The sequence below is a fragment of the Elgaria multicarinata genome, chromosome 3 (assembly GCF_023053635.1).
Source record: "Elgaria multicarinata webbii isolate HBS135686 ecotype San Diego chromosome 3, rElgMul1.1.pri, whole genome shotgun sequence".
Taxonomy (NCBI): domain Eukaryota; kingdom Metazoa; phylum Chordata; class Lepidosauria; order Squamata; family Anguidae; genus Elgaria; species Elgaria multicarinata.
This window is the reverse complement of record NC_086173.1, coordinates 136,223,992-136,247,077: the sequence shown is the minus strand read 5'-3', so window position 1 is coordinate 136,247,077 and position 23,086 is coordinate 136,223,992. Positions and strand designations below refer to the sequence as shown.

General features: G+C 43.2%; 1 protein-coding gene across 9 annotated transcripts in view; it reads right to left on the bottom strand.

The window, feature by feature from the left end:
• MAGI1 (membrane associated guanylate kinase, WW and PDZ domain containing 1) overlaps positions 1-20,242 on the bottom strand; it is a 527,537-nt gene extending 507,295 nt beyond the window's left edge. For all 9 annotated transcript variants that reach the window (XM_063122040.1, XM_063122041.1, XM_063122042.1 and 6 more), the window contains exon 1: positions 19,252-20,242. In XM_063122040.1, the coding sequence (XP_062978110.1) occupies positions 19,252-19,579 (328 nt within the window). In that variant the 5' untranslated portion in view covers positions 19,580-20,242. The remainder of the gene's footprint in view (positions 1-19,251) is intronic.
• Positions 20,243-23,086: the final 2,844 nt, after the last annotated feature.

Below are 23,086 nucleotides of genomic sequence, written 5' to 3'. Positions count from 1 at the left end.
TTGAACTCATAAGGCTGCAATGTTAAGCTCATCTGCTTGCAACCAAGCCCCATATTTCCAAACACACATATTTAGGATCAGGGTGCAACTAAATGGATTTTAAATGCCTTTAAACTGATTCCTATCTCAACAGCTGCACAGAAAAACAGTGGGCGGGTTCACATGTCTTGATAAGCCACCCTGAAAATAAGCTACAGCGGTTTGGTTGTTCACTCACTAACCCACATTAATCCTGACAGACGATATGGCATTCTGTGGCTTGCTATGGCTTTTTCCTTATTAGTCCTCCTGCTTGGTCCCAGTACATATCCCAGAGGCTTCTGCAGTACAGTCTCAGAAGCCTACTCCACTAATCAACACGAATGCACTCATTAGCTGAGCAGAGTTTATTTTGTAGATTTCCTCCCACACCTTTGGGGAGATCTGCACATATTTAGCATTGGGGGGGGGGGTTGTTTCACTGTGGGGGAGGGGAGATTGCCCAAATTTGGCTTTAAAAAAAACCTTTGGGTTGCTCAAATTAAGCAAAATGCAGTAACTTTAGCGATTTTGAGTGAATTTCCCCCTAAAGTTAAAAATACTGAAGTTAAATTTGGGCAAAACTCCCCAAAAGTGGGTGGGGAGTGATGCTGTCTAGGGAGGTGACAAAGTGGAAGAGGAAAACGATTAGTGTCATTTCAAGATGTAACAGAGAGGAGATTTATTTATTTCATTACATTTCTATACTGCCCCATAACCGAAGCTCTTATCGGTATCGTCAGCAAGATTATGAGGAGCAACAAGGCTTTCTCCCAATCTTGCCAGGCAGCTCTGAAGCTCTTTCAACAAGCCAACCACAAGCCATCGAGCCATGACGAGCAACTCTGAAAACATCCATGGATTCTCAGGGTGGCTTATGCATGGTTAAGAAACCACGCTGAGGAAACTGCACTGGGTTTGGACATCACAACAAGCCACCATGAACTAAACAAGGCTGACAACTCACCATGGATTGTGTGTCATGCAAACCAGATCAAGAACAGCACTCATCCACATGCATCCAAATTTGTGTATTATTACAGAGCATGAATTGAGGTCTATGAAACAATTAGGTCTCATGGCATCACCCCACTTTTCAACCCATGTCCTCAAAGCGGATCACAATATTCATAAAATGAAATGAGTACATTAAAAGCCACACACTTTAAAGCACACACACACACACACACACACACACACAGAGCCTAGATGAAGCCGGAACAAGTTTCCCTCACCTGCCTCCCTCTCTCTTTTGGAATCCTTCTTTCAAGGCAGTTGGTGATAGACATGGCATTTATCACATTTTTCTTCTGGCCTTTCTCCAAGGATTCTCATGTCCAGCGCTTTGTTAGAAAGAGATTATTACCTCAAGCAAGTGTACAAGGTTGTCCCCCTGCCCCAGTCAAATTTCATCCTCAAAACTACCCTGTGAGATATGTTAGGCTGTGACTTATTGGCCCAAGGCTAAACATGTTCAATTCACACATAGCACTAAACCATGGTTTAGCATTACAATGATGAACTGTAGAGAGCTTCAGACTTGCACGCTTTTCTTCTCCTGCTCTTCTGGTGTGGTTGTGGAACCCTAAACCATGGTTAAGCTTAACTATAGTTCATGAAAATAAGTCAGCTTAATCAACTATGGTTTGAATTTAGCTTGTTTCCAATGACCATAGATAAGACTAACCAGAGTTGAGTGTTCCAAATGCAGTTAGTCTAAAATAGAAGCAAAGCATCCAAACTCTTCCTTGTGGCCACGACAGAAAGGGAAGGGCAAAGTGTATGAGTCCAAGGCTTGCTGTAGTTCATGCTCATAACTCTAAACTATGATTTAGTGTTACTTTCAAATCCAGCCACAGTATATATACACATTCAAGCCTTCAAAGTTGCATTAGATCACATTTCCAAGGTTATTTTTCCCACACAAGGGCTACAGTCAGATTCCTATTGCTTAACTTCATCCCCTCACCAAAAAAGAGAAGTCTTGGGCTGCTATAGTCTTTAGCCTACATCTGTCAAGCAAGCAGGACTTGCTTTAGAGTAGGCGTGTTTATGATCAGGCTATAAAAAGGCACATTTAGCACACTCCACTTTCATTTTTTATTATTATTCAATGCTTTTAATGCTATAAAACCACTGCATGAGAGAAATTACAGTCATTCAAATTCTATAACTAGAGAATTTATCCTGAGATGCACCAGTTTGCTCCAAGTCACCTCATACCATATACTGGTTCACATTTAATGACAACCCAGAGTATGGGATGAGTATGGGTTGTCATTGAATCATGGGTTATTGTTGAATTGTGGGTTATCATTATGTGTGAACCCTACACTATGGTTTAACTATGGCTGTTAACCATGAACAACCCTAAATTCACAATCCAACAATAAACCATGAGTTTTCTTTCTGGATTGTTCATGGTTAGCAGCCCTTAGTTAAGCCATAGCGCAGGATTTGCAAACAATGTCAACCCACAATCCAACAAACTACAATTCAACAACAATGCATACTCAGTGTTGTTGGCTTACATCTACGTAAGTCTTATCCTGACTTGTACTACACCCCTCTCTTCCTCTATTACCCACCATGCCCCAACCACCCTGGGTTTATGTATGGAAACATACATTCAGCCAGTTAAGAAGACTGTGCTATTAATTGCATAATACCGTAACTGTGTGTGTGCATTCTGATCAGAGAACTTTGATCCCTAAAAGGCATATTTCTAGATGACATTGAAGTATAGTTGCTGAAACTGTGATGTATGGCTATTTTGAAAAATAAAATGACAAGCTACCTTTGGAAGTTCCATGTGACTGGGACAAGAGGTATTAACAAATGCATTTTTGCTAATGCTAGATTAGCCCCAGAACTAATTAAGTCACTCAATTGCATTAAGGAAATAAATGTTGAGGAAAGCAGTGAAAAGCCTGAACTGAAGACACCCTGATGCTACAGATGAGTAATACACGTTTTGTCAAGAACTGGCAAAAACCATGAAAAAGGACAAAGAGAAAAAAAAACCAGACACAAACACACATACACACAATTATGACACAAGGTGTTCCAGTATGTGACTAATCTGCAGCTTTCCAGGAAACAGGTCTGGTGGGAAGCCAACACGAATTGCTATAGAAATAAGAATCGCAGCTAGCAGGGTTGCTAAGCTGTAAACCAACCAGTTGTCCCCTGTTCAAATCTTACCTGATTAGTGACCTTAAGCACCTAGGGTTGCCAACTGACCAGAAAAAAACTGGCTTGTTCCTGCATCTTTGAAGAGCTTATTAAACTCAGCAGATAAATATTTTAACCACAAGGAGGTAAGCATTTACACCTGATAATGCCAAGCTGTCATTAAAGGTTTAGAAGCAGAGAATGGGTGACAAGTTGGCACCTCTACCTACAACATAGGGATAACAATGCTGGTCTATTTTACAAGTTTATAAGATGTGCTAGATGGTGGACATACTGAACACAGTGACTATTAAAAATGAGAAATATTATCACTGTGATTGTATGCTTGGGCAAACCCTAACTGAAGAGTTTGATTTAAGGACGGCTTGCAACAAAATGGTCAGCATTTAATTTTTGTAATTCTCTATAAGACATAGGGTAGGCTATAGGTGTAACATGCCCTTGGTCTTTGAACACGATACTATTACAGGAACACAAAAATTCCACCCCATCCCATCCTTACTTCACCTACAATGTGGGGTATAAATTACCAGGGGAGGGGGAAGGGCGATTGCCACACACAGCTGCAAAGTTGCAGCTGTTTCTCTCTAACCACAATGATACAGTTACTTGTATGGAGAGTTTACCAGTGGAAAAGGAGAAGGGGGAGGTAGGTTAAAGCTGCAACCTGAACTTCATCCACTTTACAGTGGAAGCTCTGCCCAGTGGGGCATTATTGCATCATGCACCATCCTGTTCTTTCATGTTCTTGGTGCCACCTTCTCCTGCTTCGCTAGTATTCCAAGAGAATAGAGAAGTCAAACCACTTCCAGGCTAGGCTTGATAGACTTGCTCATCCACAGTTCCATACCAAAAACCGTAGAGGTGTAAAAGCGCTTTCCCGCAACAACACAGCCGTTACTCCTTGGTAAAGGCAGGACAAAGGAGCAAAGTGGAGCTCACAGGACATCAAAGTATAATTCTGGTGTTTTTCCTACTTGTCATTCTCAATTTTCGTTCCAAAGATTTAGGGAACCACTCATTACAACTGTGGATCCTAAAGACAAGCCATTATGATTTGATTGAAAGTTCAGAAAGGAACATCTGACAGACCAGAGGAAGCACAAGAGTAAATTTAAGTGTTCTCTTGCCACCATCCCAACACAAGTCTTAAATAATAAATAGGTACCTTTTACTCCTAAAATGAAGTAGCAGATGTATAAGTAATGAGAATGAAGCCTTTAGAGTAGAGATGTTACTACCTTTTAAATTCTTAAATGACTTGCATTCTTAAAATGCATCACCAGACATGCTTATTTCCTTTCCCATACAAACTCCCAGTTGCCCTTGGATGATTTTGGTGCTTGGCCAGACATTTGGAGGATGACAGTTTAAAGCTGAAAAGCAAGTATTGACTGGTCATAGGAGTATTGACATTTTGGGAAGGATGAGCTGAAGAAACAAGAGGGATTACTATTATCCCAACCAAAAAATAGGCCATCTCTTCTTGCCTTTACCAACCAGCAGATGGTTGGCAACTCAGTTGTTTAGGAAAGTTGAAATGTTTTTCCAACATTCTCAGTCCTTACAAATTGTTATGAGTTTTGTAAATGGTTATAAACTGTTATAAGTCACATCTATCTGACTACCTGAGGAAGACTTCCCTTTTGAAAGGGAATTTCACTGGGGGGGGGGGGGTCCATAGCAGTAAACTACCTGATACAACTGGTGTGCTGAAAACCAATAGACTGCCAGGCACAACTGCTGATTGCCTGGTATAACTTTTGGGAAATTGACTGTTAAGAACTTTACTGATATTGCTGTTTTTGAAAACCTGTTGACTGTTCATATGACTATTTCAAATAATTATCGAATTTAATTGTACCATCTAATATTGTAAATGTTGTATAAAAAGCCAATTACTGGTCCAGTGCATCATTGCTTAGTTCCTTGCACTTGGGAGTGTTTGGTTTGAATTAGTTCATTGAGAACCTCACCTTTGTTGGTTGGTATATTTCCTTTCCCAATCAACCTCCCTGTTACCCCTAAGATGGTTTTTATGCATGGCCAGACATTTGGAGGGATGACAGTTTAAAGCTGAAAAAGTAGCACCCAATCCTACTCTTTTCAAACCAGTCAGGTGTTGACTTTTATTATACAAGACAGATATTGATAGCCAGTGTGGTGTAGTTGCTAAAGTGTTGGACTGGGAGTCAGGAGATCCGGGTTCTAGTCCCCACTCAGCCATGGAAACCCACTGGATGACTTTGGGCCAGTCACAGACTCTCAGCCCAACCTACCTCACTGGGTTGTTGTTGTGAGGATGAAATGTAATAATAATAAATTTATCTGGGGGTGGGGTGCAGGGGAGATGCCCTTACTACAGCATTCAGATTGGACATTAAGCAATGATGTTTTTATAGCTTTACACAATTTTGGTTAAAAGTAATGGCAATTGTTACTTTTAAATGTAATTAGCATTTCTTTCTTTCCCTTATACCAAGGACTTACGGGATAGATTTAAATGAGTCGCCAGCTCCTTTTTATATCCTCACCTTTCTTGCCCAAGGAGGGCACCAGGTTGGGGAAGGCTGATGTAGAAGGTCTCAGGTCCAATCCCCAGGATAAAAAGGACCCCTGGTACCAAAATCAGAAAAGAAACTGGGAGAGAAGCTGCCAGTCAAGAGAAGTCAGTACTAAGCCAGAAGGCACTTGACTTGACTTGGTTCAGATCACCTGAATGAGGATTTGAACAGCAGACAACAGCTCGAAAAGGAGATTGCAAACTGTGTGCCACAAGTTTGAAAATTAAACAGCAGCTGCAGTAGCATTAAGCAGTGAGCTGGACTATATGACCTCCAAGGAGCCTCCCAACTCTAAGATTCTATGAAACCATTAATTAGCTGGGAGCCCAAGCAGCCCTCCAGAAGCAAGGCCCTCTTCTCCACTGATGCCTTGCCAAGTTTTAATCAAATTTCACTGGCAGGGAGTGGGGGATAATTCTGCTGCATCAAGTATAGCAGAATCATTCCCAATATACGGCCACAAGATCAGCCAACGGAGGAGGGCCCCAATGCATCGCTGCATGAGTAACTGACCTAGGCAAAGGGGTAACAGTGTATCATTTCTGCAGCATTGTACAGGAAAAGTCTTGTGACACCGTAAAGCCAAACAAATTATTATGACATATACTTTCATGGACTGATGAAGTTGACTATTGTCCACAAAAGCTTATGCAGAATAATTTAAGATGCCACAAAACTCTTTCATGCTTTTTGATATAAACTTGCTTCCTTCCAATCATGGGATGCGACTTCTCCAAAGGCAGGTAATTCTTACTCTCTCCAGAGCTAAATTCAGTTATTCTTTTAAGATGCAGAAGAGGGGGAGGTGCCTCCACTTTTTAAATTTGGGGGTGGGGGCGGAGAGGGAAGTAGTGTGCATAAACTGAAAGAAGCTTGGATACATTGAGCTAGATGGGCTGATTTTTAAATCAAGTTCTGGTTCTTCAGGAGGCCGAAAGCACATATACAAGCACAAAAACAAAAACACAGTCACCAAAATGTATAGTTACATTATTTAAACGTTATACATGGTAATAATGTTCAAATAGTGTCTGTAATTAACACTGTGGGTTGAAAGATAATTGCACTATGATCAGGCAGCCCTTAAAAATGAAAGCCTGTGGAATTGTTTCATAATGAGGCTGAAAGATTTAGCACTATGGAGGAAAACATAATCCAATTTTATTCTATTAGGGGATCATACTAATTCTAGAAAAATTATAAACAGTAAAGCTGTCGAAACTATGACCGGGCAAGAATGTTAACTTGCTCTTTGTAGAAGAGAATACAAAACCATGTGTACCAGCCCGTTGCTAATGATTTCGCCACAAACTAGGATCATTTTTACATTCCAAGTCCTAGTAAGTGCTTACAGGGAGCACATTCTGAAAGTTTCAACCCCCAACAAACAGATGTATTGTCTTAAGTTTCATATCATGTGCTACAGCAGCATTGACCTCAATGGATGCGTCCCACAAGCATTTAACAACTGAATTCCTGCCATCAAAACAGTATTTATTTATTTTATTACATTTATATCCCACCGGTTTTCCTCCAAGTAACCCAAGGTGGCATATATAATCCTCCTCTTCATTTTATCCTCACAACAACAATCCTGTGAGGTAGGTTGGGCTGAAAGTCTGTGACTTGCCCAAAGTCACCCAGTGAGCTTCCATGGCCAAGTGTGGACTTGAACCTGGATCTCCTGACTCCCAGTCCAACACTCTAGCATTTAAGAAAGCTACAAAGACTGATCTATTCCGGCAGGCCTATCCAGTGGAATTTTAGGATGTTTAAATAATTTATATTATGTTTTTAATTCAGTTTTATGTATTTTATACTTATTATTGTTCCTCGACTCAATCCAAATGGAGAGGTGGGTAAGAAATAATAATAATAATAATAATAATAATAATAATGATAATAATAATAATAATACACCACACTGGCTCTCAGTACATGCTTTTTGAATTTCTAATTAAAGCTGATCTGCCCATGGTCAGTAACGACTATACATCTATATTAGTACTGTTTCTAGCAGCAATTGCCAGCTGCTAAGTTACAAAGCATAAGCAACAGGAGTCTTCTGGGCATAGGCTGCCAGGTTTAGGTGTGTAATATACTACAGCACCTTAAGCATTTTACTTCCAAGTCAAGGGTTGAAACACACAAGTCCTGACCAGGTCTGCTACAGATTAGCTTGGTAAAAAGCTTGAGAGACATTGCTACAGAGTAGGCCTTGCGCCATACGATGCAGAAAGTTACTTGAAGAAGGTCTTCTCCTCGGCCTAGGTCCTTTGTATAGGACACACTGAACCTTCGTATATGCAGCTTGAGTAACACCTGGATAGTCTCAAATTCAGACCACCTTGCTGTCTCATCTTGCAACTGCCTCTCATTCAAAGCAGCTTTAATCTCTGCAGTTTCCCCTCTGACATGTCTACTTCCATAGAATGTCTACTTCCATAGAATGGCCATGTTACCCAATTAGACTGCCCCCCACCAGGAGATGAGAGCATAAACAGGGCCATTTTTTACCAGCACTGCTAAAAGTCTACTTAACTTTTTTTCCTCCCTCACCATCCTCTTTTCCTTGTGTGTCATGTCTTTCTCAGGTTGTAAGCCTGCAGGCAGGGACTGTGTTTTTGCTGATTGACTTTAAGCTGCTTCAGAAGCTGTTTTTTGGCTGAGAAGCAAGAGAAAAATATTTCAAATAAATAAATAAAATAAGGGGGAAACCATAGAAAGAACATGGGGTCGAGGTGCATGAAGCCCCTTTATATGGCTTCTGCATGATATCTCCATTCTTGTTTTTTTTAATAGTTGTACCTTGCTTTCCTGATAAGGAAATAGCCAAAGTAGCCAAACAAAAGTAAATATTACACCTAAGAAGCAACTGATCCACAATCCTAAAATATATAAAAAAGGAAATTAATGAAAAATCTGAACAGCAACAAGCATAAACTTACAAAGGCAAAACAAGTATCAAAACAACCCACGGTATAGCAATATTGCTTTTCAAATTTTCTGTCTAATTTGTTAAACGAAAAGGAAAAACACAGTTCATACACTAAAATAAGCCATTAATCATTAAGTGACCAAAGTGCACAGCTGCAGTTTCAAAAAAATGCAGTGTAACCCCTTATCTTACATACAACTATTTGAATTTGCATGTTTTGCACTTTGAACTCGAAGTAATGTAGCTGATCATTGCAATCATATCAACAAAAGAACAAATCTTCTTAAAGCGACTTCATCCAATAATTTGCAAGAAAAGGGCAACTTCCTTGATATATGTTACTTACATATACAAATGTAAGTGAGAAAAGATGCATAAATTGCTCAAAGCAATGAAAACTAGATGAGTTTCTTTAAAAACCTGATTCGGATTTACCTAGAACAGGCATTGGTAATACAATGCAAGATGCAGTAAACATATTTCTACACTTCACAAAGTTATGCATCGCTGCCTACTTAAAGTTTCCACGCCAGCCAGTTGTGCTTATAACCTACTTATCAAAAGATGTTTTGAGTTATCTATTAACAAAGCTGACATTCTGCTTCACTGTATACGTAAAGCTGCTGAACTGGTACAAAAATTCACAGAGGCACTGATAATTATGTCTGCGCCCCCCCCCCCCCCAACTTACCCAATCCCTGGAGTGTTTTACAGAGAAGTAGAGGGGAGAGGAAGTGGAGAAATACAGACTATTGAAGCTGCCACATCCCTCCCAGACACCCTCAGGGGAAAGATGTCAGAATAAGCACTCAGGCAAGTAACTTTTAAAGAGGCTGTTTCATTCACATTGGTAAATGTAATTGAGCCTAACATTCCACAGCTGGCTTGAGTAATTAATGCCAGCTCTGCACAGAAATCTACCATTACATCCCTCTGCTTTCAAATTCATCTCAGGGTCAAATTAATGTTGTCAAAGCAATGTATATGACAGCAAGCGGTAAATAGGACCACTGTCCTGCTTCTCCAACACACTAGGTTTTGTTTCTTTGTTTTAAGCACCCAAAGATAAACTAAATATATCACTCAGGTAAACTAATCTTCAAGGATTGTAAGTTTCAACTGATTGATTCATGCAGCGAATTGGGAAACACAAACTCAGGTTTTCTTTTTTAAAAAAATCAAAAGGTGATGGGGAGGGGTTAAGTCAAACTAGCTTTTAAGTTTGACTTAAAGATTCTAAAAGTTTAGAATCTTTTTCCCCCTCCTGAACCCAAAATACCACCTACCATGCACAGTTATCAAGAGGGGGGGGAGGGGAAATGACATCCAAAAGTGTTTTGGTAGCAAAACCATCATAAACATTGTTTCAATATTCCTTATAAAGACCCTGTAATGTAGATCGATTTTGTAGAACCTTCTGGGGTGAACATTAGAGAATAATGGATTGTTTAAAGCTACAGAATATTTGAACTGGGAACTTTCTAGGCCAAAGTCTTAAAAACTACACCACGCCAGATCTAGAAGACTGTGACTGTGCCCCTTGTAGAGTAGAGAGGCTTGCTCTCAAAATACTTCTGTTTTCCTCAGGCTGGAATGTAAAACTAGCTGAATAGGGTAAAACCAGATCTTCTTGCAATTGACACACAGGTCATGCTTAAATTCATAATTCGTAGCCACCGCCCTACAACTGAAGGCAGACTTTAAAATTCAGTTACAAGACGAACGACAACTACTAAAACCAGCGCAAAATAGTGGGCGGTTCTATCCCATTTACAGGCTTTGCTCTTTTTTATCCGCATGCAATGAAACAGAGGACAGATCTACACCAAGTAGGATATAGCACTATGAAAGTGGTATGTGGTATGTGTCAATGGGCCCCAACAATTGTCAGTGCACTTCAATACCGCTTTAAAGCAATAGTGTGGCTCCTGCCTCTTATATACTGCTGTCGATACCACTTTCATAGTGCTATATCCTGTTTGGTGTAGTTCTGGCCAGAGTTTCATTTAATCTCTTGTCAGATTCTCTTCATGGTTTCAACCTCCATGTTGCAAACAAAGAAAAAGAATTAAGTTCTTTGACCATCCTGCCCACTGGCATTCAAAGCATTCCATTGATTTGTAAATCTTACACAAGGAAGCACATATGGCGTTGTGGCCAATACCCAGGGTGGGTGCTTTTAAACAGACTTTAAAAATGGAAATGGCCATATATTTCTGTGACAACTCAATGTACTTAGCAAGTATAAAGATTCCTAGCATACTGCTGACAATGAGAGTTTGGATTCTTTTAGAGAGCAACCCTATGCATGTTTAGATAGGGGGGAAAATGTCCTACAACACCTAGCATTCCCCGGTCAGCATGGCAAAGATTACACCCTTATTGTATTTTAAATCCACTCAATAACAAATGGCCTCTGGACAGATTACAAATGGGAATATTATCCCAAATACAACTGCAGTGAGTCTGCAAGTAGTCTCCAAGTAACTGGAGGACAATAACACACTTCAGTTACAAGGCAGGACCAGCCCACGGTATTTTGCTACCTGAAGTGAAGGACGTTCCCATATACAAAAGCTGATTGGACTGGCAGCTGAATCTTACTTTAACACTGAGGGAGGGTGGGACAATGCCCTCCACTGGACCTGAGGGCAGAAGCCTAAGTTAGAGGTTACACAGCTCTGTCCTCCAACACCTTGCCATGTCTCTCTGTCTCCTAGCATAGGCTTCAGGCAGCCATGTCATTCTACCTAAGGATAGGGGGTGTCTTTACATTAAGCAAAAAATCCGGGGGGGGGAATGCATCCTTACCATGGCATTCTGCTTTTGGGTTCTTTGTGGTATTAGGATGGGTTCCTTTATTTGGCAGACACGTGGTTTGAATCGAGGGAGCACCTCCCTCCCTCTCTCCCATGTGTGCAAAGGAGGGGGGTGTCTTGTTTTCCTTGCTTAATTTGTGCTGTACTGTTTCCTTGCAGCCTCCAAGAAAGCCAGGACTTACTTATGAGTGGATATAAGATTATGCTGTAAGTCTATAACCCTCAGCACTTACTTGGGAGTAAGCCCCATTGAACTAAAAGGGGTGCTCATGGTGATCTGTCTCCCTTTGTTGCAGGGAGGCATTTATCCTCTTTTCTCTCCAGTTGCAGACGGAAGCCCTTCCTCAGCAAGTTCATAGCACAAAGCCAGCTTTACACACTGCCAATTTTGCGCCATTAAGGGTTTTTTCCCAGCTTATCTCTGGTCTTTTGGAAAACGGGTAAGTGGGAAAAGGGCAGGAGACATCCTGACTGTTGAGGACATCATGAAATCAACCTGCAAACTTCCATGAGTGACCAGTCATAAGCATGCTATAAATTGCATATTCAGAGAAGCCCAAGGTCAGTCCCATCGTACATGGAGAGGGAGACAGCAAATACCCAGAAGGCAAATGTCCATTTTCTGCATCCTAGGACTACTCTGTAGGAACCTGAACTATATCAAGTTTTGAAGAGTCTGCTAACTCTCTGTTTATCCCTCAAAACACACATCAAGAGTTCTCTGAGAGTTCACCATTTTAGTCAGAACAGTTCCAGTGACTTGCTGTCTTTATTTATACATTAGGTGAAGACAGATTAAAGCGGACTAGAAAAGGGAATCATTGCTCAGAGGTATGTACATTCATCCCATGCTTGCCTCTGGCAAACTAGTTTTACAGGGCTTTTTTATTGATTTGTTAACCTGTAAAACCTGTTTGACCAGCAGACTGGAACAGAAGTGTGCCGTACACCATGGGAAGTGAAGCCTCTCTTACACAGGATTGTCTGTCTACAGCCTTAGGCTAAATAGAATGGTGCTGTGACACACATCCAAGTGATCAAGTGGAATCACCGCTTATCAAGTTTGGTGCAGTGGATAGCTTCTCTCATTTAAAGGTGAAGATATCAAAGTTCAAACCCTGATTGAACACAAAGATACTTTGATGGCCTTGGGCAAGTCGTTCAGTTCTATGCATAGCTTTCCACATCCTGAAGGCTCAAAACAATATATAGAAACCTTAAGATTACACAACAGGTTGGATCTAGAGACAGATTGGCTCACTTCCTAACTCTTCTACTTCCCCCTCAAAGCCAATCCTGAGGGTTGAGAGACCCTATGGAATGATATAGAACATGGCAAAGGGGGCTACAGCAAGACAGGGAAATCAGAAGAATTTGGCAGGGCTGCCTTGCACAAGTGAAAATGCAATTCTACCCGCAAAAGATCTCTGGATTCAAGCCAGTATTAAACAAAGGCGAATGTTTTTAAAATCCTTACTCATATTATTATTATTATTATTATTATTATTTATTTATATAGCACCATCAGTGTACATGGTGCTGTACAGATAACACAGTAAATAGCAAGACCCCTGCATAGGCTTACAATCTAATAAGTTGTAGTAAACAATAAAGAGGGAAGGAGAATGCAAACAGGCACAGGGAAGTGTAAACAGGCACCGGGTAGGGTGAAGCTAACAGTATAGAGTCAGAACAAACTCAATATTTGGAGGCTATAGGGAAAAGAAAAGTTTTTAGCAGAGTTTTAAAAGCAGTGATTGAGTTGGTAGTTCTCAAGTGTTCTGGAAGAGCGTTCCAGGCGTAAGGGGTAGCAGAAGAAAAAGGACGAAGCCGAGTAAGGGAAGTGGAGGTCCTTGGGCAGGCGAGAAGCATGGCATCAGAGGAGCGGAGAGCACGAGCGGGGCGATAGTTTGAGATAAGAGAGGAGAGATAGGCAGGAGCTAGACCGTGAAGAGCTTTGAAGGTCAGCAGGAGAAGTTTATATTGGATTCTGGAGTGAATTGGAAGCCAATTTTACATATCTGCATGTTTTAAGTCATACTTTTAAAGGACTAACATTAGTGATGCCACCAAATTTCTTAAGTAGTCAGCACATCGGTCGAAACCTGTCCATCTGTAATGCCCACCTTTGTAGTAACCCGGGATCAATGCATTATGAATTCACTATTGGGTTATTTATAGCAAACTTCAGAGCATGCATAGTCTGCATCTAAATAATGCCACTTCTGCACATGCACTGAATTGGTTGGTTTAACCCTTGAATAACCCAGTGAATCCACTGCTGCTTCCCTCATCGTTATTGACTCCACAGGTCAATATACTTCTCTCTTCCATATACCAGTGATCGGCAAGTAAATATCATGTCATGCAGGCAAGCTACACAAAAATAACCAGTCATGAAGGGCATACATAATGTGGTGAAACATGGCATCACTACGCAATTCCAAATTCCAGCTGTGCTATGGCAATTCCAAACTACAAGTTTCAAGATGCATTTTGATACTATGCATGCACAAGAACTCGTACAGAAGGAACTAGATCTCGTATTGAAGAAGTCTTGTTTGAGTTCACATGGATGAATTTGTTACTTTCTAAGGAAATAACAAATTCACTCAGGGTATGTTTGCCCATTACTATTTCCAGAGCAACAGTGTGTTTGAAAAGTGAAATCTGAAATCAGGCTATAGCTTGATCCAATATGTTGAACTGAGGGTGAAAGATAAACAATAGAGGGAAAGTGCATTTTAAAAAATCTGCATTTTCCAAGTCAGCAGCTGCCTTGATTTGCAAATAACGTTAGCACCGTCACAAGTGTATAGAATGATATTTATTAGCTGTGCCACATTGCACAGCATAGCACATACACCAACACACCTACAAGTCACAATGCAATGTTGCAACAGGACTGAGATTTGCAATGAATTCACAACTAGATCAGTTGGACCTTCTGCCCACAGCAGCATTCAGAACTTCTATCCATACTATGGTACTAATTTGCACTGTGTCTGAAGTTAGCAATGGTGGATGTCGGTTGGAAGAGAAAGGTCAAGAATATCAAGGAATACCAACAAAACATTAAGAAGATCCATAAAAAAAAACCCATTGCACTTGCATTAATCACTAAATTCAGAGCATCTCCAAAACATTATAGAAGGCTTAACAGAAGATGCAACACAAATGAAAGAGGACAACAGAAATGTATTTGGATAGTTACACAACATATGTTGTTTCAAAAGACACACACACAAGACAGCTTATATCCTTCCAAAAATACAGAACAATCCCCTTGCTGCAAGTGTGCTGTAGTGGCTAAAGTGTCAGACAGGGAGTCAGGAGATCCGGGATCTAGGCCCCACTTGGCCATGAAAACCCACTGGGTGACTTTGGGCCAGTCACAGACTCTCAGCCCAACCCACCTCACAGGGTTGTTGTGACGATAGAATGGAGAGGAGGAGGATTATGTATGCCGTTTTGGGTTCCTTGGGGGGGGGGGAAAGGCGGGATATAAATGCAATAAATAATAATAAATAAACCCTATTTGAGAACTCCTTTTAAAAAGCATCATTTTTATAGGATATAGAGCAAGCATCGCTCAATTGTGAGCCTCTAACCGAGCAGTCGTATCGGTGATGTTGAGGATTTTCAGAGCAGATGCCATGCATCGGTTTTGTGAACCGCCCAGAGAGCTCTGGCTATTGGGCGGTATAGAAATGTAATAAATAAATAAATAAATAAAATGCAGAACAGGAGGAGTGACAGAGGTGATTGACGTCTCTCCATCTTCTTTTCTAGTGATATTCTGTTAGATGTGCATGTAGTGGGGTTGCAGGGGTGGAAGCCTTGGCAGTCCTCTGCCCTGCCCTCTTCTTCCTCATTTGAATCCTCGCCCAAAGTCAAAACTCCAACCTCAGGTGAGGAAGCCAACTGGGAGGGGTAGGGGAATCCCTGTTTGGGTTTCCCTGTTTGGGTTTCCCCTCCCAAGGTCGTAGCAGTGTCTATTGCGGAGAGGGAACTCCACAATATCCAATGATACCTGCGAGAGTATGAGATTGCTCTCTAAATCACAATTAGAATAGCTCAAACCTCCCCAGAGTATACTTCTGATAATGTAAAGGCAATTTGCTTGGCAGAATTTACACATGTTCACAGCAGAAACACAGGAACACAGGGCTGTAAGAGCCTGCAGTGAGCTTTAAGGGCAAATCCAGAAGATGGCTACCTGGTATCTTTCAGGGTACATTAGGCCAAAAGGTGGGACATATGCCAAAGGTGACTTGTTTTGCTTTATTACTGGGTCAAATAGGAGCTGGCATTTCCCTTGGCAACTGCCTAGGCTTGCCTATTGGCCTAGGCATTTGAACAGTCCAGAGAAGAAAACCCTCAAATGTCTCTACACAGACCAAAAGTGATCCAGAAGCATCCTGTTGCTACGAGAGTCTGAAAAAAGAAACATTTGGGATTTCAGCAAAGCAGAAAATAAACCATTCCTGGCAGGCAGTAGGGGAAAGCAGGGGAGGGGGAAATAATCCATTCCCCATGCAAAATCTATGCCAACCTTTTGACACAAAGTAAGGGAGGCAGCTGGCAATCACATGCTTACACTTAAAAACACACATACACAGACATTAGTCATCCTCCAGCAGAGCAACCCAGCGTTCCAATCCGAAGGGATACATCACTACGGGAGGAGTCCACCTCTCAGGAAATTCCTCTAGGTCCAGTCAAATGAAATATTTGACTCCCTAAGCAAGTTTGCCACCAGACCCAAGGACTCATCATTTAACAAACTGCAGAAAGCCTTCCCAAAAACCATCTCTGGCCAGAGGCTCTGGTGCAGTTTTTAAAAAGAACATCTTATCGAATGGCCACTTAAGGACTAAAGAGATGGACACAGGCAGTAAAACTTAAAACCAGGTTCCAAGGTGGGGGAGGGGGGAAGAACTATGGAGTGGGATGGGGGAGGCAAAACTATGTGGTTCAGATTACCCAGGTGAGTCAGATTGTCATTCTCAATTACTGGCTTGGCTTCAAAACAAAGCAAGGTGCTCCTTCACGCTTTTTCCTAAGGTCATTCAGTTACTTTCAAAGTGATGGCATAGCAGAGGCAGGGCTGGGGTGGGTGGGTGATAAGGCTTGAAAAGAGAGAGAGAGAGAGAGAGAGAGAGAGAGATGGGCTGATTTGTGGCAGCATTAAAAACAATGAGAAGCAGTAAAAAGCTCCCCGGAGGTGGCTCTGTCCAATGCAACTTTGCAGTCAAATACTGAACAAGGAGAGAGGAAAATAAGCCAGCTCATTCACCTTGGGGCAACAGCAAGAGAAAGCACAGAAACCTTTGGAAAAATAAAAAGCACTAGAAAGTCTGCATGCTTTTGGAGCATCATTCATTCCTACCCACCCCCCAGCTAGAATCCTGTTGCTTGCCTGGCTGTGTGTGACCTTTAGGAGACTAATAAAACCCTGGTTCAAACCCGATAAGCATCTGAAGCAACTCACACCCAGTGTTGCCCAGCAATTTTCTACTCACAGAAACCAGCCTCCCCTTTTTCAAACATACCAACTACCATCCCATTGATCTCCTTGGAGGACTGGTTAAGCAGCTGACCTGGGAGGAAGCACACCTCCCACACTGCCCGGGACAAAAAGCCTGCTTGGTTTGACAAAGTGTCTGATGGAATTCCTAGCACCTCTTAACCAAAGACAACTTCTGTAGCTGAAACACTGTCCAAGGAAGTGTAAACTCAGCATCCTCTGGAACAGAAAGAGCAGCTTCCACCAAGAAAATCAGAGGGATGAGCCTACTGTCCTCTCCCTAGCATGCATCTGAAGTGGATTCTAGTCCACAGTAAGTTTGTTAGCTTTAAGATGCCACAAAACTCTCTGAAATTTCTTCTGCAACAGACCCAACACTCTGAAAAATGAAACAAAACAGGAAATAAACTTCTCCAACTAAATCTGTGCTGGTTCCTTTCTGAACACTTGGTACACATTCTTTATGCTTTCACTTTGTATTTCAGGCTAGGAACCCACCAGTCCATACAAGAGACACAAGAATTAGTCAAGTTTCCCTTCCAGTAGAAAGCTAAGACACTTTCAGGGTATTGCTTTTGCAGTTCTAAGATTTCAGGACATATTCTATTTACTAGATAATTTCATAGCAGTATGTGTTGTATTAGAGTTTTAAAAGTAAACCACACTTCACCCTAGGGATGGGGCAGATTAGATATTAAAATACATTTAATCCAATCTCTCCAACTCCATTACACCTGTCAATTAGAAGTTGGAATGGAGTTGATCAGATCCTATGAACAGAGGAAGATGGGATCCTTTCTTAGATCAGGAACCCACCTTCACACCTGCAAGAAACAACTTGTATCAGACCATCTTGACTCTCCCTATAGACAGAGCAGACTTGTAAACAGCAGCATCCCATTCTAGGCGGGATCTGAAACTAATTGAAAACTCTGAATTCTCCCGGTGGTTCCCTCTTTTGAAAACAGAACATTTCAGAGCCAGCTATTTGTTCAAACTGAGGCCACTTTCCCTAAGAAATGCTTTTATTGAACTGAGATTCCAAGTTATGCCAACTGCAGTTCTGGATGGACGCTATCACAAGGTGCCATTTGAATGCAGACTATGCATCTGTGGCCAACTTCAAGTGGAAGACATTGTTCACTACCTGTTAATTTGCCCTCTGTATAGGGACCCAAGTGAGAGATTCCAGAAACTCTTGTTAACACATGGATATAGGAATGCCCTTGCAGAAACGGTTTGCTCTGGCAGCAAAAAAACTATTAGGAAAAGAGAACTAGACAAAATTGCCATAAACTGCCATGGAGATTCAGACTGCTGAGTGAAAGCTGAGTTTTAGTTGTGGCAAATTCTAAGTTATCTGTATAATTTTCTACTGTTCGAAATATTTATATCACTGTATATATGTATAAATATTTTCTTTTGATGTATTTGCCATGGCCTTTGGCTAGTACAATAAACTTTGAACTTGGAGCAAAACCAAAAATCCTCAAATCTTGAGACAAGTCAAGTCCTGCCTCCAATACTTGGGGCTCATAAATCCAGCACCCCATTATGAACTAGAATTCCCACCCCACACTGGTAGCCCAGCCAAACAGAACAGTGTGTCTGAACATATCTGGAGCATCTTCCCTTCAGCAACTAGTAAACCCAGCCAATCACACATCCAGTTAGGATGAGTGAACAGAGATCCCAAGTCAGATGATGCTCTAACAAGTAAAGCACTGACTCAACAGACCAGACCGGTGCAAGGAAAAGGAAGACCCCTCCCCGATCAAAAGCCACGTTTCATCATAATCCGCATACAGTTTTGTTGTTTGTTTGTATTCGAGGAGGGGGGGGTCACAACGTCCAGGGCCAGCATCCAGCCCTCATCGCTCCATCTCAGGAAGAGGAGGCTGAAGTTCGTCCCAGTCCTGCACAAACTTCACCGGACGAACTGCGCATGTTACCCTCCACAAGCCCAGAACCTGCGACGTCGAGGGCCGAGGAATCTCCGTGAATAAGCAGAACGGCCGTTCCTCCTTGCAAAACCGAAAAGCGTGGAAGAAATCGAGCACGTCGTCCCCACCCCCCACCCCCACGATACCCCATCTCGTCTCGAGGTCCTCTCCAAACTCCTGAAAAGGAATACCACCACCACCGGTTTCCTGACATCATGCGAGCCCACCGGTCTTTTGTTTTTACCTTGTCTGACGGCTTTGAAAACAATGGGATCTTTGCAGCTCCGGATAACTCCCAGCACGTCGTAACGGGGCAAGCCCGACACCCGGATGCCCTGCACCTCCAGCAATAGCTCCCCTTCGCCGAGTTTCCCTTCGCCGCCGCCGAGAAGCGCCGTCTCCCCTTCGTTGCCCTCCGCTGCTGCTGCCGCCGCCGCCCCGACGTAAGGAAACTCTCCGTGTTCCGCTCCCCCCAGGATGGTGACCCCTAGTTGGCCCTGAGCGCTGCGGCTCACCGTGCATTGGTGCACCTTGGTCGTCCAGTGGTTCTTCTTTTGGATCACTTTCGACATGGCGATCGCAAAGTTGTTGCTGTTGTTTTAAATTTTATACATATATTTTTTTAAAAAAGAAAAGTGGTCGGGGGGGTTTGGGGGAAGGAGAGTCGAAGACGAAAAACACGGGACACAGAAACACACACACACCGCCGGCTGCTCCGAGCGAGGGAGTCAGCCCGCTGGGGGCATCGAACAAGCCTCCCCCGGGCGCTCCCTGCAACTTTCCAGCCGCCGCACTCAAGCCATCATAGAGCAAACTTTGCCCGCTCCCTGCCCGCAGCTTCCTCCAGCGACGCGGCTAACGCGCTTCCCATGACCCCCTTCCGCGGACCCGCTTGGATCGCGCCGCCACCGGAGCCGCTTGGACGTCCTGCCGCTTTCCGAGGCTCGGCTCCCCTCCTCTCTCTGTCGCTCTCGCTCTCTCCTTCCGTGGCTTTTGCTCCCCTTCTTCTGGGTTGGGTAATCCTCGCCTTCCTCCTCCGCCCGAGCTTTCCCCGCGTAGTTTCTCCTCCCGGATCGTGAGTCCCACCTGGGACCGCGCAAGCTCTTTCCTCCGCTCTTCTAGGCTACTTTGCCTCCCCCCCGCCCTCAGTCTGGCTTCAAGCGACCGCGGCTCCTTTAAGCAAATACAAAGACGCCGCTTGTTTTGTTACATTGCGCTCCCGTCGGTTCCACCAAGACCAAGCGGAGCGAGCGAGAGCAGCGATAGGAACGGCTGGCGCAGGCGCCCGGCCGACACTCCTCCCTTCCTCGCCTCGCCTCCTCCCTTTGGAGAAAAGCCGGAGTCCTCTCTTCTAGGCATGTGCGCGCTCCCCAGCTCCATGTGTGCACAGAAGCGCTGGCGGCGAGTGAAGCCGCTGCCCTTAAGGCAGAATGCCCATAAGCGGCAGCTAGACCAGAAACTAGGCTGGCCAGCTGTTTCTTATTTGTTCAGGGGCGTCCCCTTTGTTTGCAGAGGCCGGCCCTTGTTCCAGACTATCACAATGGCATAAAGGTTGCCTCAGAATACACCGCAGCCTAGGCCTGTGCTTTTTCGGTGCCCCTCTAAAGGAGCACCGCTTTGGACTTAAAACGATTGAGGCTGCAGTCTTCTCACTTACCTCGCCCCAAGGAACGCAATGGGAAGGACGCCTAAGGAAACATGCAGGAGCTGTTAGTTACGGCACAGCGCTCAACATATTTATTAAGTGTGTCCTATTCCATGCTATTCACTCCCAAGAAAGTGTGCTTAGGATTGCAGCAAAAGTTAGAGAGCGTCAGCTAAAAATGACACAAATTTTGGTAAACCCCGCACACACACACAAAAGTGCATTGCACAAGCATGCCTAATGAATTGGAAATGAAGGCAGATGGTTCTGCTGTGGCATTTATAAAGACAACAGGAGCATGGGATTCTATTCCTGTACAAGCCAATAGCAAAACTCCCCTTCTAATAAAGAATGCTTACAGCTCAAGTCAAGGAATATCAGCACACATCTGCCATATCAGATGGTTGGAGTCATACATTTGGACAGCTGTGGTGGGGAAAGGAGTGAGGGGAAACCTAGATTAAGCCCCACCCTGCAGGTGACGGGTGTTGCATGTGCAGTCCTGATTCAGTAATCACAACACCTGTTGTTTTTGGCAAAATTGCCAGTCCAGCAAGGTGATTTGTGGTGAAAGTCTTCTTCTACTTAATTATCACCACCATAATAATTTCTTATTTATATAAAACCCCTAAAACGGATGTGGGGTACATGTTAGGGTGACCATATGGAAAGGAGGACAGGGTTCCTGTATCTTTAACAGCTGTATCAAAAAAGGAATTTCAGCAGGTGTCATTTGTATGCATGCGGCACCTGGAGAAATTCCCTCTATCACAACAGATAAAGCTGCAGGAGCCCTGCTCTTGTGACCAGATGCAAAAGAAGGCAGGCCTCCTGCAGCTTTAACTGTTGTGATAAAAAAAGAGAATTTCACCAGGTACATACAAATTGCATACAAATGACACCTGCTGAAATTCCCTTTTTGATACAGCTGTTAAAGATACAGGAGCCCTGTCCTCCTTTCCATATGGTCACCCTAGCACTTTCCCCAGCAGTGGCAGTGGACCTGTAATGGGCCAGGAGTTAAGCAGCTGCTCAGCTCCCTACGTGTTACAGGCCACAGCCAGAGGCCACAAGCAACTGAGGAGGAAGGGCAATGATGAGCAATACCACACCACTCCTGGGTAAGCTCATGGGTGCACAAGAAAAAGGCGTGGGTCGGACAGCCACTAGCTTATCCCTCCCCCTGGTGAGTGTGCTTACCCAGCGGTGGTGGAGCCCTGAGACCGTGTGAAGTGGAGAGGGGAGGTTTCTGGCTGTAGCAGCAATGCCATTTGATGGGGTGGGCAAGTGGTGGTGAGCATAGGGGAGCAGGCAAGGCAGTAGCATAGAGGCCCCTGTTGAGCCTCATGGGCCTTGGCAATTGCCCCAATATGCCTATGCTGAGGCCAGGCCTGCCCAGGTTCAGTTCAGGAGACGTGAAAGACCTCTGCCCGGGTTCTTAGCTTCTGCACTACATTTTTGTGAACCGCCCAGAGAGCTTCGGCTATTGGGCGGTATAAAAATGTAATAAATAAATAATAAATAAATAAATGGAACAAATAGTCTTCTAAGGCAGCTCCCTATGTGGTTAAAAACTTTTCGAATCCACCTCTGCACAGCTCAGGGCAACGTATGGTACATTACAATCTCCCTCCCCAACCCTCAAAGAACCACAGTCCATAAAATCAATACCAGATTATCATGGGATGGAACATCTGTGCTCTACTTAACTCCTTGCCTCTTCTCGTGCCTACCAGAGCAAAGTATATTCTTAATAAAGTATAACATCATCAAGGTGCTATGTGATCAGAGCAATGCACCGGAGTGGCAATTGGCCGCAATTCCTTCAGCATATCCAGCTTTTCTGAGGTTTCATTGCAGGACTTGCCCTGGAGAGAAAAGCTGTTTTTGAGTTCTGGGATATTTGAAGTTTTGCAAAACCACTTTCCCCACTGGGGAGGAAAGGCACAGGGTAGGGTGGGGGAGCTTTGACGCTGCTGCTCCTCCTCATTCTCAGAAACACTTGCGGTAGAAAATGGTCAGGGAAAGAAATCCTCTGCTGAGCGCACACACACACACCCCATCACAACTCTTGGCTTTTGTCCACATCCCGCCCAGCTTCTTCTCTTTTTAAACTGCATTTGAGCTGTAATTGGCACAGATTTGCCTGTTCATTATTTATTGATTTATTGTTTAGAGGCCAAGTGGTGGTTAATAGCATTACGAAATGATGGTCCCCTGAGACAAGGCTTAACAAATGGTTCTTTAACAGAAATCTGTGTAGTAGCCCCTGATTGCTCCTCCCCACCCCCTGGTTTTGGGCTTGGTATGTGTGCGTGGATATGTACGTGCATCCCCATGCATGCATACTAGAATCAGAAGCAAAGTGTTGTACTATATACCAACCTCCTCTGAAAATCCTAAAATGTGCATGCATAAATTGGGAGCAGGAGAA